At 43.6% G+C, this 16259-nt stretch overlaps 1 protein-coding gene across 1 annotated transcript in view; it reads right to left on the reverse strand.

Annotated features, from left to right (window-relative positions):
* Positions 1-16259, reverse strand: part of DOCK2 (dedicator of cytokinesis 2) — a 456743-nt gene that overhangs the window by 407553 nt on the left and 32931 nt on the right. The window contains exons 6-9 of the mRNA XM_040262783.1: positions 15360-15508; positions 10072-10207; positions 7909-8063; positions 150-231 (exon numbers count right to left, since the gene is read on the reverse strand). Coding sequence (XP_040118717.1) covers positions 150-231; positions 7909-8063; positions 10072-10207; positions 15360-15508 — 522 coding nt within the window. The remainder of the gene's footprint in view (positions 1-149; positions 232-7908; positions 8064-10071; positions 10208-15359; positions 15509-16259) is intronic.

Consider the following 16259-nt stretch of genomic DNA (forward strand, 5'->3'; position numbering starts at 1 on the left):
AGCCAGGAGGAAGTCCATCTTCCCAACAGACCCCAGAACACAGCTCTGCACCAAGGCCATGCTTCTTCCTGACCACTGACCAGCCCCGTTTCCAAGACTCTGGGCTGGCGAGTGTGGGATGTGGCACCCAGAGGACTGCACACACCTACCGTGAAGACCACCTTCAGGTTATTGAGCATCTCGATCTCCTTCGGGAAGCCCCTGCTGCCCCATCGCACCAGGTAGTTCTCACTGTGGGAAGAGGAGTGGCAGCCCGTTACCGTCAGGGGTCTCAACAGTCATTCAGTAAAGATACCCACTGAGCCTCTGCTGTGGGCCTGACACCACGCTGCTTGCTGGGGACATGGGAGCGTCTGAGACAGACTCTCCCTGTCTGTCCCTCCCTCCAGGAGATCACAGCCCCATCAGAGAGGCAGATGTGAGACCAGCTGGGCCATGGAATTACTAATATATGTGTGTTCACAACCTCTTTCCCTCTCCTATCCGGCAAGCAAATGCTAACCCAGCTGCCTAATGTTTTTGAAGAGCAGCAGTTTTCTCTGTAGATAGAGACTGGCAGAGGGAATGGATCCTTTCCTCTCAAGGGAAAGGATTTTTACATTTCATTGGACATTAAGAATATATGTGGCAGCCACTGTGGCAGGTCCTTAAAAAGTTAAACACAGAGTTGTCATGTGACCCAGCAATTCTCTTCCCAGGTATCTACCTAGGAGAAATAAAGACATATATTCATACAAAAACTTATACATGAATGTTCATAACAGAGTTATTCGTAATAGCCAAAAAGTGGAAACAACCCAAATACCCATCAGCTGATGAATGGATTAAAAAAATGTGGTATATCCATTCAACAGACCCTCACTAAGCCATAAAAGGGAGTATAGTACTGATTGGCAATTACTATGACATGGATGAATCTCTAACATATTATTTTAAGTGGAAGAAGACAGACACAAAAGGTCACATATTATATGATTCCATTCATATTAAAGGTCCAGAATAGGCAGGTCCATTAAGACAGAAAGTTGATTAGTGGTTGTCAGTGGGGTTAAGAACAAGGGATTTGGGAGTGACTGCTAACAGGTACAGGTCTTACCATTGGAGTGATGGAAATGCTCTAACATTAGATAGTAGGGATGGTTGAACAGAATTAAAAATATACTAAAACTGAATTGTATGTTAAAAAGTGGCAAAGTTTCTGTTATGTGAATTATGTCAATAGTAATAATAACAAAGAAAAAATCATTAAAAAACAAACAAAAAGAATATGTTAAGAACATATTAAAATTCCCTGGCAGTCTAGTGGTTAGCACTCCATCCTCTCACTGTTGAGGGCCTGGGTTTAATCCCTGGTTGGGGAACTAAGATCCCACAAACCATACAGCACAGCCCCCCGAAAAAGAATGTATTTGCCCTTCCCACCCTATTCCCTTTTCAAGACTTGAGTAAAGATTTGAATGATTTTAAGTAATCCATTGAACCCACTGGATGTAGGACCATTTCCTTGAATGAATGTCACACTGTGATGGGCCCCAGAGGGCCTTAGCCAGTGTCTAATATACACTTAAGTACTGACTGACATGCAGTCATGACAATTTTATATATATATATATATACATATATATATATATATATACATGCAATCATGCTATAAAGAAAACGCTCGGGATGCCGTGAGGATGTACACTAGAAGAACCAGCCCTAGTCTGGGTAGTTAGGGGAGTCTTTGCTGAGGATATGACATGTAAATAAAGTTGGCCAGGCAAAGAGAGTGGGAAAAAGAAATGGTTCAGGCAAAGCAACAATGTGTGCAAAGGCCCTGAGATAGGATGGAGCTTATACATCTAAAAAGCAGATCCAAGGGAAAAGTTGTAAGAGAAAAATTAGCAAGATAGGCCAGACCATGTAGGCCATATAGGACCTAAAGGTTTTGGCTTGATTCTTATAACAGGGAGGACCCACTGACAGTGTGTATGAAGAGCAGTCCCACAGTTCTGACCTCTGATCATCTATCAGCTCATAGCTTTGAGCAGCAGCACACTGTACACACAGCCCTGCCTGGCTCATGCTAATCAGCCTAGCTGCATCAGCAAGGTCAGGAAATCCAGCACTGCTTTTTTTTAAAATTTATTTTTATTGGAGTATGTTTGCTTTACAATGTTGCGCTAGTTTCTACTATACAGAAAATCAATCAGCTACATGTAGACATATTTCTCCTCCCTTTTGGATTTCCTTCCCATTCAGGTCACCACAGCGCATTAAGTATTGATTATTGGTTAGAGTTCCCTGTGCTGTACAATAGGTTCTCATTCGTTATCTATTTTATACACAGTATCAATAGTATATATATGTCAGTCCCAATCTCCCAATTTTTCCCACTCCTCCATTTACCCTGGTATCCATACTTTTGTTCTCTATGTCTGTCTCTATTTCTGCTTTGCAAATCCGATCACCTATACCATTTTTCTATTGGAGAAGTAAATGGCAGCCCACTCCAGTATTCTTGCCTGGAGAATCCCAGCGATGGGGGAGCCTGGTGGGCTGCCGTCTATGGGGTCACACAGTCGGACACCACTGAAGCAACTTAGCAGCAGCATACCATTTTTCCAGTACTTCTTTAACTTAGGATAAGATTAGTATAATTTGCTGAGTTGATTCATTCAGCTTTTCATGCCATCCAGGAGCATACCATTGGTTCTAAATAAATGCCCATTATCTTGAATTGGGATATAAACAAAACTCAAAACCAAGTTAGCCCAAAAGACATAATAAGAGAATTCAGCAAACTTAAAGCAAATCACCTTCTTTTTTGAAAAGTTTGTTCTCTCTGATGTTCTGTTCTTTTCTCTCATTTTACCTCTAGAAGACTAATAAGAATAATCTGAGCAAAGTTCATTGGGGAAATAGAACATATAACAAAAAGAACACAGCATCAGATTAACCAATGGTTAAAATGTAATCAAGGGAACATTTTTTTAGTAAGATCTAAAAATTTAAGTGAAATTTTCATCTAAATAACCAAGAAGCGTCTGAGACTCCATATACAAAAAATATTTTTTCATTATTTCCCATTGGTTATTTCTGGACCACCATAGTGAAATACCTGGGTATTTCTCAGAACCTTTAATTATATGGGGTTTCCCTGAGAGCTCAGTTGGTAAAGAATCCACCTACAATGCAGGAGACCCCAGTTCAATTCCTGGGAAGATCCGCTGGAGAAGGGACAGGCTACCCACTCCAGTATTCTTGGGCTTCCCTTGTGGCTCAGCTGGTAAAGAATCCTCCTGCAATGCGGGAGACCTGGGTTCGATCCCTGGGTTGGGAAGATCCCCTGGAGAAGGGAAAGGCTACCTATTCCACTCTTCTGGCCTGGAGAATTCCATGGACTGTTTAGTCCATGGGATCACAAAGAGTCGGACAGGACTGAGTGACTTTCACTTCACTTCACCACAGGTAGCATCCCCAGTAGAGAACTAACTGGCCAGGTCTAAACACCAGGAACCAGAAATTTTATTCTAAGGGAAACAGAATCATAAATAAGAAAAGCAATCTAGAGGGCTGAGCTGGCCCCTTCCATCTTTGCCCAGGGAGATCTGGGTGGTAAGTCTGAAGGTCTACCTGGCATTAAGACAGGTAAGACCTCTTCCATAAGACACTCTCCTCAGGGGAAGGGGGAGAACCTTTCCAACCCTTTCTTGAGCTTCTTTTGGAAATTAGTTTTGCCCCTGGCCTGATGCCTGAGCTGCTTGCTTTTTGTCCTACAGAAACTTACCTTAAGTTTCCCAAACCAAATCTCTGCAGACATCCCCTGGAATCGGCCCACCTTTCATCTCAATATTGAAAGGTTGAAAGTGAAAGTGAAAGTCGCTCGGTCATGTCCAACTCTTTGCGACCCCACGGACATAGTCCCTGGAATTCTCCAGGCCAGAATACTGGAGTGGATAGCCTTTCCCTTCTCCAGGGGATCTTTCCAAACCAGGGATCAAAACCAGGTTTCCCGCATTGCAGGCAGATTCTTTACCAGCTGAGCCACAAGGGAAAGGTTGTCCCAGCCAAATTCTCCCCAGCGCACCTCTGGGCCACACTGCTGATGCACTAAGTTGCCTGAGGCTCACTGTAGGCACCTTCTGGCTAGGGCAGGCAGGAGTGGGGAAAACTGGTTTCTCAGGGAAATAACAGCTACCCAGCTTCAAGACTGACACGGCCAGTGCTTCCCAGTTCCCCAGCCCCTTCCCCGTATCGTGCCTGCTCTCTCCGTTCTTCGTTTTCTGCTCTTTTCTTCCTTCCTTCTTCGGTAGAGGATGGGCTCTACCCCTCCGTGTCTCTCCTCTCCCCTCCCTCTCCTAAGAGCTCCTCTGTGTCTCCAGTGCTCTCAGAGGCATCACTCAGGCACGCCCCGTCGAGCACATCATTCGATGCGGCACATCAGGGGACAGAGCTGCCACCTCACTGATCCACTGCTTCCCTCCCCAGAGCTCGTTCAGGCCATCCATCACTTCGATGAGCCAGTAGGCCAGGCACCCTTGTCAATTCAGCTATGAGGAATCTTTGTGTTTTTTGAGAGGTTAGGAGCACTTTCATGATCTTTGTCACAGGTGTCTTGGGAGCGGCTGGCAGGGAATAGCAAGGAGCCTATGACATAGCCAGCATCTCACGGTGGGTGCTAAGGAAGCAGGAACACTTGCTCAGTGTCTGCTGAGGCCTAGCCAGAGGAGCTGTACTGATTCTTTAAATTAGGGATTTAAGTTTGCTATAAAAAATAGTTTTCCACCATACAGTGCTACGGAGAAGGCAATGGCACCCCACTCCAGTACTCTTGCCTGGAAAATCCCATGGACAGAGGAGCCTGGTGGGCTGCAGTCCATGGGGTCACTATGAGTCGGACACGACTGAGCAACTTCACTTTCACTTTTCACTTTCGTGCATTGGAGAAGGAAATGGCAACCCACTCCAGTGTTCTTGCCTGGAGAAACCCACGGACGGGGGAGCCTGGTGGGCTGCCGTCTCTGGGGTCGCACAGAGTCGGACACAACTGAAGCGACTTAGCAGCAGCAGCAGCAGCAGACAGTGCTAAGACCCTGGTGAGACCCACTGAGGATATCTGATACAACTCCTTCCTTGGTGACAGACTAAATTGGAAACTAGCTTATCTTTGGAGTCAGATGGACCTGAGAAGAAATCTCACCTCTGCCATTTTATAAATATATGTGATCTTGAGCAAGTCATTTGACCTCTCTGAGCCTCACTGTCTCATCCAAATCACATGGAGTAATGAGGATTATATGGGATCATATACAGACCTCAGTTTAATCTTCTTAGATAGTCAATCTAAGTTTCATAAATGTCTCCAGGAGGGCCATAATTTTCTAAAATGAATTTTGTAAAGTTACTAGGAATTGTAGGGGGCTTCCCAGGTGGCTCGGTGGTAAAGAATCCCCATTCCAAGCAGAAGACAGGGAAGATCCCCTGGAGGGTTTTTCTGAAGAAGGGTTGGGAAGATCCCCTGGAGAAGGAAATGGCAATGCACTTAAGTATTCTTGCCTGGGAAATCCTATGGACAGAGGAGCCTGGCAGGGTATAGCTCATGGGGTCACAAAGAGTCAGACATGACTTAGAAATTTCATCCACACAATCAAGGTAGGAAGATATCCCATTCTCAATCATGGGAGTAGAAGGCTCGTGCTCCAACTGCAATCTACTGCAATCTCGAATAGGGACCAGGTGCTGGCTCACAGCCCCACTGGAGGGGACAGGCAGTCGTCAGCTGAGAGGAAGGATGGACTGAGCCACAATCAGAGGCCAAGGCTGGCCGTGGTGGCCAGAGATACATCAAAGTCTTTTCTCAGGAGATTCCCAACCCTGTTTTGCCTTCCTCGAAATGAGGTGCCCGGTAGTTCCCTTACCTTTTCTAAGAACAATTAATCAAGGTGATTACAATAATAGCCACTGCCACTTGGAGCACCATATGACAGGCCCTGTGCTTCACGTGCTTTTTCGTATTAAAAACCTGTGACCCCGTGAGGTTGACGCGTACATTTTGCAAATAGGACACTCTGGCTTAAGAAAGATTAACAACTTGCCCAAGGCTAAGAAGGAGTAAATGGTGGGGCCACACTGTGAACCTGCCTAGATCCTAGATCACAGAGCCCACACTCCCAGCCTGTCACTGCCACTGAGGACACAAGCATTTTCACCATTCATTTCTTAACTCTCTTTTTAAAAATATTTTTTTATTCTATCCAGTGCTATCTGTTTGAATCTTGTTATTTCCCTTGTTTTCCATTAATCAAAAATTGCTTACAAAACCCTATTGTGTGATGTGGATAAGCCTAGAGTCCGTCATACATAATGAAGTCAGTCAGAAACAGAAAAACAAATATTGTATAGTAACAGGCAGACTGGTTCAAACTGGGAAAGGAGTCCATCAAGGTTGTATACTGTCACTCTGCTTATTTAACTTATATGCAGAGTACACTGTGCAAAATGTCAAGCTGGATGAATCACTAGCTGGAATCAATATTGCCAGGAGAAATATCAACAGCCTCAAATATGCAGATGACACCACCCTCATGGCAAAAAGGGAAGAGGAACTAAAGAGCCTCTTGATGAAGGTGAAAGAGGAGAGTGAAAAAGCTGACTTAAAACTCAACATTCAAAAAACTAAGATCATGGTATCCAGTCCCATCTCTTCATGACAAATAGATGGGGAAACAATGGCAGATAGTATTTTCTTGGGCTCCAAAATCACTGTGGACAGTGCCTGTAGCCCTGAAATTAAAAGACGCTTGTTCCTTGGAACAAAAGCTATGACAAACTTAGGGTATTAAAACCAGAGACATTACTTTGTTGACAATTGTCCTTATAGTCAAAGTTATGATTTTTCCAATAGCTATGTACAGATGTGAGAGGTGGACTGAGAGCTGAAGAATTTATGCTTTCGAACTGTGGTGCTAGAGAAGACTCCTGAGAGTCCCTTGAGCAACCAGGAGATCAAACCAGTCCATCCTAAAGGAAACCAACCCTGAATATTCATTGGAAGGGCTGATGGGGAAGCTGAAGCTCCAATATTTTGGTCACCTGATGTGAAGAGCTGACTCATTGGAAAAGACCTTGATGCTGAGAAAGATTGAAGGCAGGAGGAGAAGGGGATAACAGAGGATGAAATGGTTAGATGGCATCACTGACTCAATGTACATGAGCTTGAGCAAACTCTGGGAGAAGGAGAGGGAAGCCTGGGTGCTGAGTTCTGGGGTCACAAAGAGTCAGACATGACAGCATTGAAGAATAACAACACATATATATGGAATCTAGAAAAAGGGTACTAATGAACTTATTCATGGCGCAGGAATAGAGAAGCAGATGCAGAGAATGGACACAGCAGGGGAAGGAAAGGATGGGACATATTGAGATGGCACCACTGACAAACATACACTAACATGTGTGAAACAGAGGGCTAGTGGGAAGTTGTTGTATAGCACAGGGAACTTAGCTCAGTGCTCTGTGATGACCTAGAGAGGTGGGGTTGGTGGGACAGATGGGAGGGAGGGGTATATGTACACATATAGCTGATACACAATATATTTGCTGATACAACAGAAGCTAATACAGCAGTGTAAAGCAATTATACTTTAATTAAAAACAAAAATACACATATAACATGTTTTTTAAAAAATTTAAAACCCTACTATGTAACTATAACTCTACTTTTAGAAAAAAATGCCATGGTAAGTAATATTTCCACCTGACTCCCACACCCTAAAAGAACTTATGTCCACATTCTCAGTTAGGCTGTTTTTATACTGGGTGGGAATTTCTCCACAAGTAATGGGGAAAGGAAAAAATGCTCGGAGCTCTGCCAACCCCCACCTCCCAAATGCAGAGAAGTCAGGCAATACCGAACATACTTACCTTATGACCATTTGCTTGTTGGGGTCATAGAGAGACATGAAGAGCTCAGCATCTTCCCCAATTCTGCACACAAAGTTTCTCACGAAGACATAGAGGCTATGGGTAGGGGATGAGGAAATCCGAGAATACATTCCATAATCAGGCTGATCTTTTGACTGAGAGGTGGAAGGGAAAAGAGGGGAAAAGAGAAAATTAGCCCTGCACCACTTAGGACAATGGAAAGGTGACCCAGGATATTGAGAACTATGTAGGTTTTGAGCCTAAAGATTTCAACATTATGTTCAGGCTTTCTACCAAAAGCATCTTTTGTCTGAGTCAAGTCAGTCTGACTCTCTTGATCTTGATCTTGGGGAATATTGCAAACAACCTAGCCTTCCTTATAAAATTTAGTGTCATAAAAAGCACAAACTATATAACAGGAAAAAATGCTTAAACAGACTTTATCAAAACTAAATATTTTGCTCATTGAAAGATACATTTCTCCCAAGTAAGCACTGGGAGAAAATGTATTTGCAAAACATACATCTGATAAAAAAATTTGCATCTGGAATATACAAAGAATTCTTACAACTCAATGATAAGAAAACTAACCTAATGAAAATGGGCAAGGTATTTGAACAAACACTTCACAAAAAAAGATACAAATGGTAAAGGCCAGTATGCACATGAAAATTACTAATCATTCAGGGACATTCAAACCAGCAATGAGGTACCCCTACACAGCCACTAGACTGACTAAAGTTAAAAGACTGACAATATCAAGTGTAAAGAATGCAGAGAAGCTGGCACTCATCTGTTGCTGATGGGAACGCAAGACTGTGAAGCCCTTTTGGGAAATACTATGGCAGTACCCTAAGAACTTAAACATACTCTTATCATACAGTCCAACAATTATTACCCAAAAAGAATACAAACATTTGCCCACACAAAACTTTGTATGTAAATGTTCATAGCGTTGTTAGTTATAATAGCCCTGAATTAGAAGCAACCCATATATTTAACAATTGATATATGATATACACCCTTGGTCAATGGTATAGCAACTGAGCAATGAAAAGGAAAAAACACTAATACACCAACAACATTAAACTAAAAAACATCATGCTGAATAAAAGAAGTCAAACACCAAAACCATATGATTCCTTTCATATTAAATTCTAGAAAAGACAGTATAGTCGTGAAAAGGGTTGCCCAAGACTTGGGGTTGAACTGCAAAGAAACTCAAAGAAACTTTTAAGATGTTGGAACCATTCTATACCTTGATTGTGGTAGAGTTTGCCCAACACTATATATTAATAAGATTCATTAGATTGCAATTTTAAATGAATTAATTTTATTGTATGAAAATTAGATCTCAGTAAAGCTAAAAATAAAATTGTTTTTAAATAATGCACAGTGGTAAAATACTTTAAAAAATACAAATCAGATTAGGTTAACCTTGTAAAGATTATGTTTCCTTGGATCTTTTGTTGGCTTCCTACCACAGCTGGAATGACATCTTCCACAGCTGGAATGACATCTCATTCTTTCTGGTGACTCTTAGGTCCTGTGAGAGCTGACTCCTGCTACCTGCCTCTCCAAAGTGTTGCCTAAATTCTTTCACTGCTCTTTAGGCCCCATCCATACTGGCCTTTCTACTCCTTGACCATTCAGAGCTCAGTCCTCCCTCAGGGCCTTTGCACATGCTGACCCCCACTCCCCGCCCCCACTGCACTGAACATCTTATCCCCAAATCTTCCTAGGCCTGTTGCCTTCACATTATACAAGTGTCATCTCAGATGTCCCTCCTGGGAGAGGTCTTTCCTGATGGTACCTTTTAAAATAGCTCCTGATTCACTCTGTTTCACATAACCCTAATTGATTGCCTTTTAGAAATTCATCCCCATCTGGAATTATTTATTCAATTACATTTTTTTTTACATTTCTTCTTTTTTCCTCTCTGGAATAGAAAATCCTGGCATTAAACTTCTCATGGGCTGTCTGTAGAATGAATCATGATCTGAGTATAAAACAATAAAATGCATGTTGTTGCTGATCATCTCAGGTCATAGGACAGATGTCCCTTTGAATAATATACAGTCTGGTTAATTAAATTATTTTAAGCTTAGGGTGTGCTAAAGCCTGCTTCCTTTGGCCAAACAAAGTCTGTTTCACAAAGCTCACCATCTCTTCTTTAATACGTTCCGTGATTTTATCAGTAGCTTCTTCGTGTGCATGGAACAAGCTGATGATGCTGGTATTATCAGGGTCCAGGATATTTCCATCTTCATCTCTGACAATCAGATCAAGCTCAAGGATTCTGGAAGGCAAGAATGTGAGATGAGGATAAATCAAGGGAGACAGAAGCCTACAGAACATTGGTGAGAAGTTTCTACCATAAAGTTCACATGGTTTCTGAGAGTCATAGGCGCCCTCAGAACAGCTCTACACAGATAGCCTTGCACGCAGATGGGAGGCACAGTGATATAGCTCAGCCTTTCTGGGAGGTATTATAGCAGTGTCTGTTAAAAAAATTTTAATGCTTATTTCCTGTGATACTGAACCTAGAGAAACAATCACACTTGAACAAGGATGTGTGTGCATCAGCAAAGTATTAAAAAATACTAAAATTAACTTAGTTAACTAGTTAACACTAAAATGTCTATCAAGAGAGAAAATGGCTAAATAATCTGTAATGGAATTCATAATGAAATTCCATGTAGTAGGGCTTTAAAAATATGACACAATTTTGATGTTTCTTTCTTTCTTTATTTGGCTGACCCAGGTCTTAGCACACGAGATCTATGATTTCCATTTTGGTATGTGGGATATTTGTTTTTATTTTTTAGTTCCAGCATTAGTTGCAAAATGTGGGATCCAGTTCCCTGAACAGGAATCGAATCTGGGATCCCTACCTTGGGAGTGCGGAGTCTTAGCCACTGGGCCACCAGAGAAGTCCCTAGTTTTGATGTGTTTAATGATATATATTAATGGGGGGAAAATCAAGCTTGAAAAGATGCATACAGAGTGTTTTCAGTGAAAAAACAAAGCAAGGCAGGTATGTTACGTGGGTGCATGTTCAGAGAGAAAGGTATGGACACGTGTACCAACACTACCAACATGTGTATCTGTGAGGAGAGGCAGGGCCCTGGGACTAGGAGGCATGGAGGGGTCAAGGGAGAATTTTGCCTTATCTCTGTGTGTTTAATGCTTCTATAATAGAACACAATGCAGGGAAGGTATTCATGTACCATTAATAATATTTTGAAAATAACTGTTGGGGGTGGGAATCTCAGCTCTATCTTTGCTGTCCATGGCTTGCTCTTTAACTCTGTGACTTCAGGGTCACAAGATTTTCCCGTTTGGTACTGATTTGTTTCAACTGCAGCTGCCATTCTGATTGGCATCAACAGCACTAATAACAGCAAAATGCTCACACAGCAGTTTCGATGAGCTGCACACTCAACTGCTCGTGCACAGTAAGGCCTTTAGCTTTAATACTAAGGCCTCCCTATGAGGGAGGTACTATTAATACCTCCGTTTACAGATGAAGAAAAGACTGAGTATAATTTCTTCATGTCACATAGTCTCTCAGAGAGCAACAGCGGTGGTCCTGCTTAGGACTCACTATCGAGTACCAGATTGGGAATGGCAGCATTTTCACCTCGTATTTGAGAACTGGATTGAAAGGCACATCTCTCCTCTCATCCAAATGCAAACAGGAGGGAGCCAAAGCTCACCCATTTGTCCACATTCATTAGGAAATTAACTTCCAACTAGATGTGACTCATAATATTGCACAGCCGTGCTGCTGAATGGGCGGCACTAAAGGGGAATAAATGCATTCGACTGATGCTGAGCAGGGGCTCTCAAGACCTGGGAGAAGACGGACTATAGCCAACACATAATTCAATGCCAAGACCTCTCTAGCTCCTTTCTCTTCAAAATTTATCAAAGTGGATTTGGCTCTAAAAATGTATGACTAAAACAAAATTCTCCCAGGTCCAGCTGTCTTGGGATTTGAAGGATTCATTTGAGGATTCCTCATTCCTTAGATACCAAAGAGCTTGTCCATTATCAGTTTCATCTGAAACCTGGAAGCTTTAGTCATCAAGGGGCAGGATTGAACCAGGGTCAGGAGAGGCTGCTTTCTGCTGGGACGTCAGACCATTCACTTTGGAGAACAGAGCATTTTGACAGTTTTTCCTTAAGAGGTAAGCCCCGCAGCTCTCTTCTGCTCCAGAAAGTCAAATGAACCCAGGACAGAAAAGGGTAGGGGAGGAAACCCTTACTGTATGCGTTTTTCAAAAAATTAGTATTATTTTAAGGTGAAGAAAAGAGAAATGGCTTTTTCTGTGGCTCCCCATCATTCTCTGGACAAATCTGAATTTTTTCTACCTGGCACTCAGACCCTGAGGTTCCAGCCACAGTCATGCTCAGCTCTCAGCTCCTCTAAGCTTCTCTCTCTCTCTCTCTCTGAACTCTTCACCTAGTAATTCCTGCCAGTCTTCTTTGATGCAGAGCAGGTGTCACCCCCGGCCCTGTCCCCTCCACCCTGTCACTTCTCTTCCTCTTCTCAGGAAATGCATGACTTCCTACTCAAGTGTCTGTTTACTTCCTCTTACTAACCGCCACGGTCCTCCAGGAGGCAGTCAAAGACAGAGGTTAAGTGCTGGAATTCTGGAGCCAAGTCACCTGGTTCAAATTCCAGTGCCTCCTGGTCAAAATGACCTAATCGACCTGTGAGCCTCCATTTCCTCCTCTAATAGATAGAAATAATAACAGTACCTGCCTCATAGAGGGGTCATAAGACTTGGCTGAGTTAAGGCATGAAAAGTACTCTAAAGTGTACCTGGCAGATGGTAGACACTCAGAAATTTACAATTAGTTCCCTTTGCTTGCCTTTTGTTGCTGCTACAAAGAGAGGCTGTATTTTGTAAATACTGTGTCCTGAGTGCCTATGAGGTGTTCAGTAGAAGTCTGATGGCTGAATGAAGGAACAGAATCTCTGAGGGCAGAAACAGGCTGATTCGTCCTCCAAGATTCAGAGTCTTGCTCCCCTGACTCTCAGCCTGAGCTTATGGTCCTCGCGCTATTCCTGACACTTGGACCAGAAATATGGCTTTTGGCTTTCAGAAAGGTATCCATCCCATTTCAGAGCTCTAAGCCCCTGAGACACCAGATCTGCATTCATTTAAAGTGCCCAAATCTCTCTCACTCTCTTCCGGCTGAAGTCGTCAGGGAGGCGAAGCGAAAAGCAAAGGGCCTCTTAGCTCAGGGCCTCGGCCTCCGAGGGTGTCTCTCACTTCCCCAAAGACAACTGACTGAAACCGAAGGCACAGTGCTGGTCCGGGGATTCTGCAGAGGGAAGCTGATCAAGGCAGGACCCTGTCCTCCCTTCACCACCGTTCACCTGCTGAGTGCACACCCTCGGCCCAGCACATCTAAATGGATCTGCCTTAGAGGAGCTCTCGGCACAGCCCTGAAGACAGGCCACTAAGGAGGTAGTTGCTCTTCAGGGAGCAAGGGCCCACAGAAGTGCCTAACCCAGCAGGGATGGGGTGAGGGGAAATCAAGAACGGCTTTCTGAGAGTGGTGACCATTTCTTTCCATCCTTGTCAGAAGCCCCCACGAGGAAACATCCAAAGGTCACAGGTGCCGTCGTTACAAAGCAGCAAAACTCACTCCATTCCCACATCCCAGCTGTGACCACGCTCAGCTAAAGATGACGCTGTCCCACTGGCGGCGACAGCTGCAGAGCGAACCCCTCCTGTCACTTTGGGACGGCGAGCATGGTGAGCAGGTGTGGACTCGCTTGCCAGCTGCCAGCAAGGCAACCAGCAAAGGGACTGCTCCTGGGAAGGGAAGCAGCTGTAAGTTGAGCCCACTGACTATCCTTGGACCATCTTCCTAGTGCATGTGACAAAGGTAAGGACGTCTGACTGCTAGGAAACAAACATTTTTTATTCTCACTGAATAGACTCTTTCTACTTCCTCCTCAGGCCCTATGTCCCAGTCTTCAGACCCACTTTGCAGTCTTCTGAACGTGCTATGTTCTCCCATGCACTCCCACCCTCCCTTTATTTAAAGCCTACCTAATACTTCTTTATCTTTCAAAATTTAGGTCTGGTTACCTCCTTTAGGAAGAAGCCTTCCTTGACTTCCTTCTCCAAGTTGAATTAAGAAGACTCTTGCTGCCTAAGCCATCAAAGTTACCACAATACATATCAATACTTTGCTTGTTGCTCACTCTTAACTAGGCTGCCGTACTCTTAGTGTATGGGAACTTTTATTTCTGCGGCCTCAAAAAACCTAGCAGGAAATCAGGCCAAGTATAGGTGCTCAACGGGCTTCCCTGGTGGCTCAGATAGTAAAGAATGTGCCCACAAGGCAGGAGACCCAGGTTTGATCCCTGGATCAGGAAGATCCCCTGGAGAAGTGAATGCAACCCACTTCATGTTCTTGCCTGGAGAATTCCACGGACAGAGGAGCCTGGTGGGCTACAGTTCATGGGGTCACAAAGATTCAGATATTACTGAGCAACGAACACTTATAAGTGCTCAATACGTGTTTGCTTTTGAAGAACAGAAACTAAAGAAACAGGGAGGATGTCTGGAGAGCATTCACTTAACCAGGAGGGAGGGGAAGCCTTTACAATTCTCAAATGCTATCCAAGTAGTATAATGGTGAGGTCCAGAGACTCTGGAGACAAACTGCCTGGGTCAAAATTCTGGTTCTGCCTTTTACTAACTATGTGATTTTGGACATGTACCTTAACTTCTTTAAGTGTCTCAGCTTCTTCATTTGAAAAAATGAGGATACTAAAACTGCCTACCTCATAGAGTTGTTATAAGAATTAAATAAGACAATGAATGTGAAACCCTTAGCTTAAGACTGGTGCACAATAAGCTTGGATTAGGGGTTAGTTATAACCACTACCATTATTAGTGCATTGATCTGCATCAAAAAAATTGTAAGACCTTCTCCTCAACTTCACAGCATTCAGACTAACCAATTTCTGCTTCTTCCACTTTGAGGAAATGCTTTTGTAACTGTGCATTTGCGTTAGCCAATGGCTTAGATAATTTAGGATGGGGGAAGGGACGTAAAGTCTCCCATTGGGATTGAAGAGGGGGCGGTTGTAAATGCAGGAATAAAACAACAACTAAGCCAAAACGAACCAGCATGACTGTACTCCCCAGCTCCTTGGAAGTAGGTTAACTGAGTGTCCTAAATCTCTAGCCCACTAATAACAACTGCATAAGCAAGCCTGTCTCCACTTGTGTTTCCCTGGGTCCCACAGGGGTGATTACAAAGGCACGCAAGCATGGGCCCACTGGTAGCAGCTTCTCCCAAATACAAAGTGGCAAACTCACCACTAAAAGTGAAACCTAGTTTCTCAGAGGGTAAGAGGGAAGAAGCGGGGTGGAGGTGGGGAAAAAAAGCCTCTTTTTTGGAGGAAGAGAGGTTACTTGTTGCCATAGTCAATCTTGGATGTGACTTTCTGCTTCAGTTCCTTTAGCTCGTCCTTGGGCAACGTTCCTGAGAGGAGCTGGGATCGCCACTCCATCAAGTCGTACATCATGGACTGCACCTGGAGAAAACGCTCCTTCTTGCTGGCCTAGGAGAAAAAACAGGAAGCAATCCACAGTCACCTGCACCCAAGCTCTTGAGCATCTCTTTGGCAAACTGAGCCAAAGTCGAGCAGGCATGTTCATGGGCCATGGCTTGAGTGCCTGCCCGGCCCCACCCAGCTGTGAAGGGATTGGGTGGTGGTCTTTGTCACTGACATGTTTCCTTCCCTGGGGCCACAGGGGTCTCTCAAAAGCAAAAGTAGCAATCCTAATCACTTCCCGGTTTAAAAAAAAAAGAAATGGTTATTTCTTATCCAAAAAGATACATGTTGAGCAGGAATGCCATGAACATCTGCTGCAATACAGGCCTCAGAGGCCAGGCCCTTTAAGGCAAAGAACCAGGACCACTTCTCTGTTAGAACAGGCCTATTTCTAGGGCAGTGTTCCCCCAAGTGTGACACGTGCACAGCCCATGGGACATAGGATGGTTCTTGGGGTTACGAAGACACAAGGTCACATATTAGGGATTCAAAAGGTGATTCTCCTCTACTCTCCTCCTATCCATCTGTTTAGGGGATGAGAAAGTTGCAGTTTCTTAGCAATATGTCTTGAACCCCTCTCTCAAACTTGTTAACTCATTTTTTTCAATGACAGGAAAGAGAAATTCTTGGGCTCAGAGCTTTTAACAGGTACCATAAGAAACACTTAATAACATTGTTCTGCTTTCACTGTATTTACTTGATTAATACACATGACTATATATATATAGTCTCTCCATATATGTGCGTATACATATGG

Source organism: Oryx dammah, unplaced genomic scaffold, assembly GCF_014754425.2.
Source record: "Oryx dammah isolate SB20612 unplaced genomic scaffold, SCBI_Odam_1.1 HiC_scaffold_20, whole genome shotgun sequence".
In the NCBI taxonomy this organism is placed as follows: domain Eukaryota; kingdom Metazoa; phylum Chordata; class Mammalia; order Artiodactyla; family Bovidae; genus Oryx; species Oryx dammah.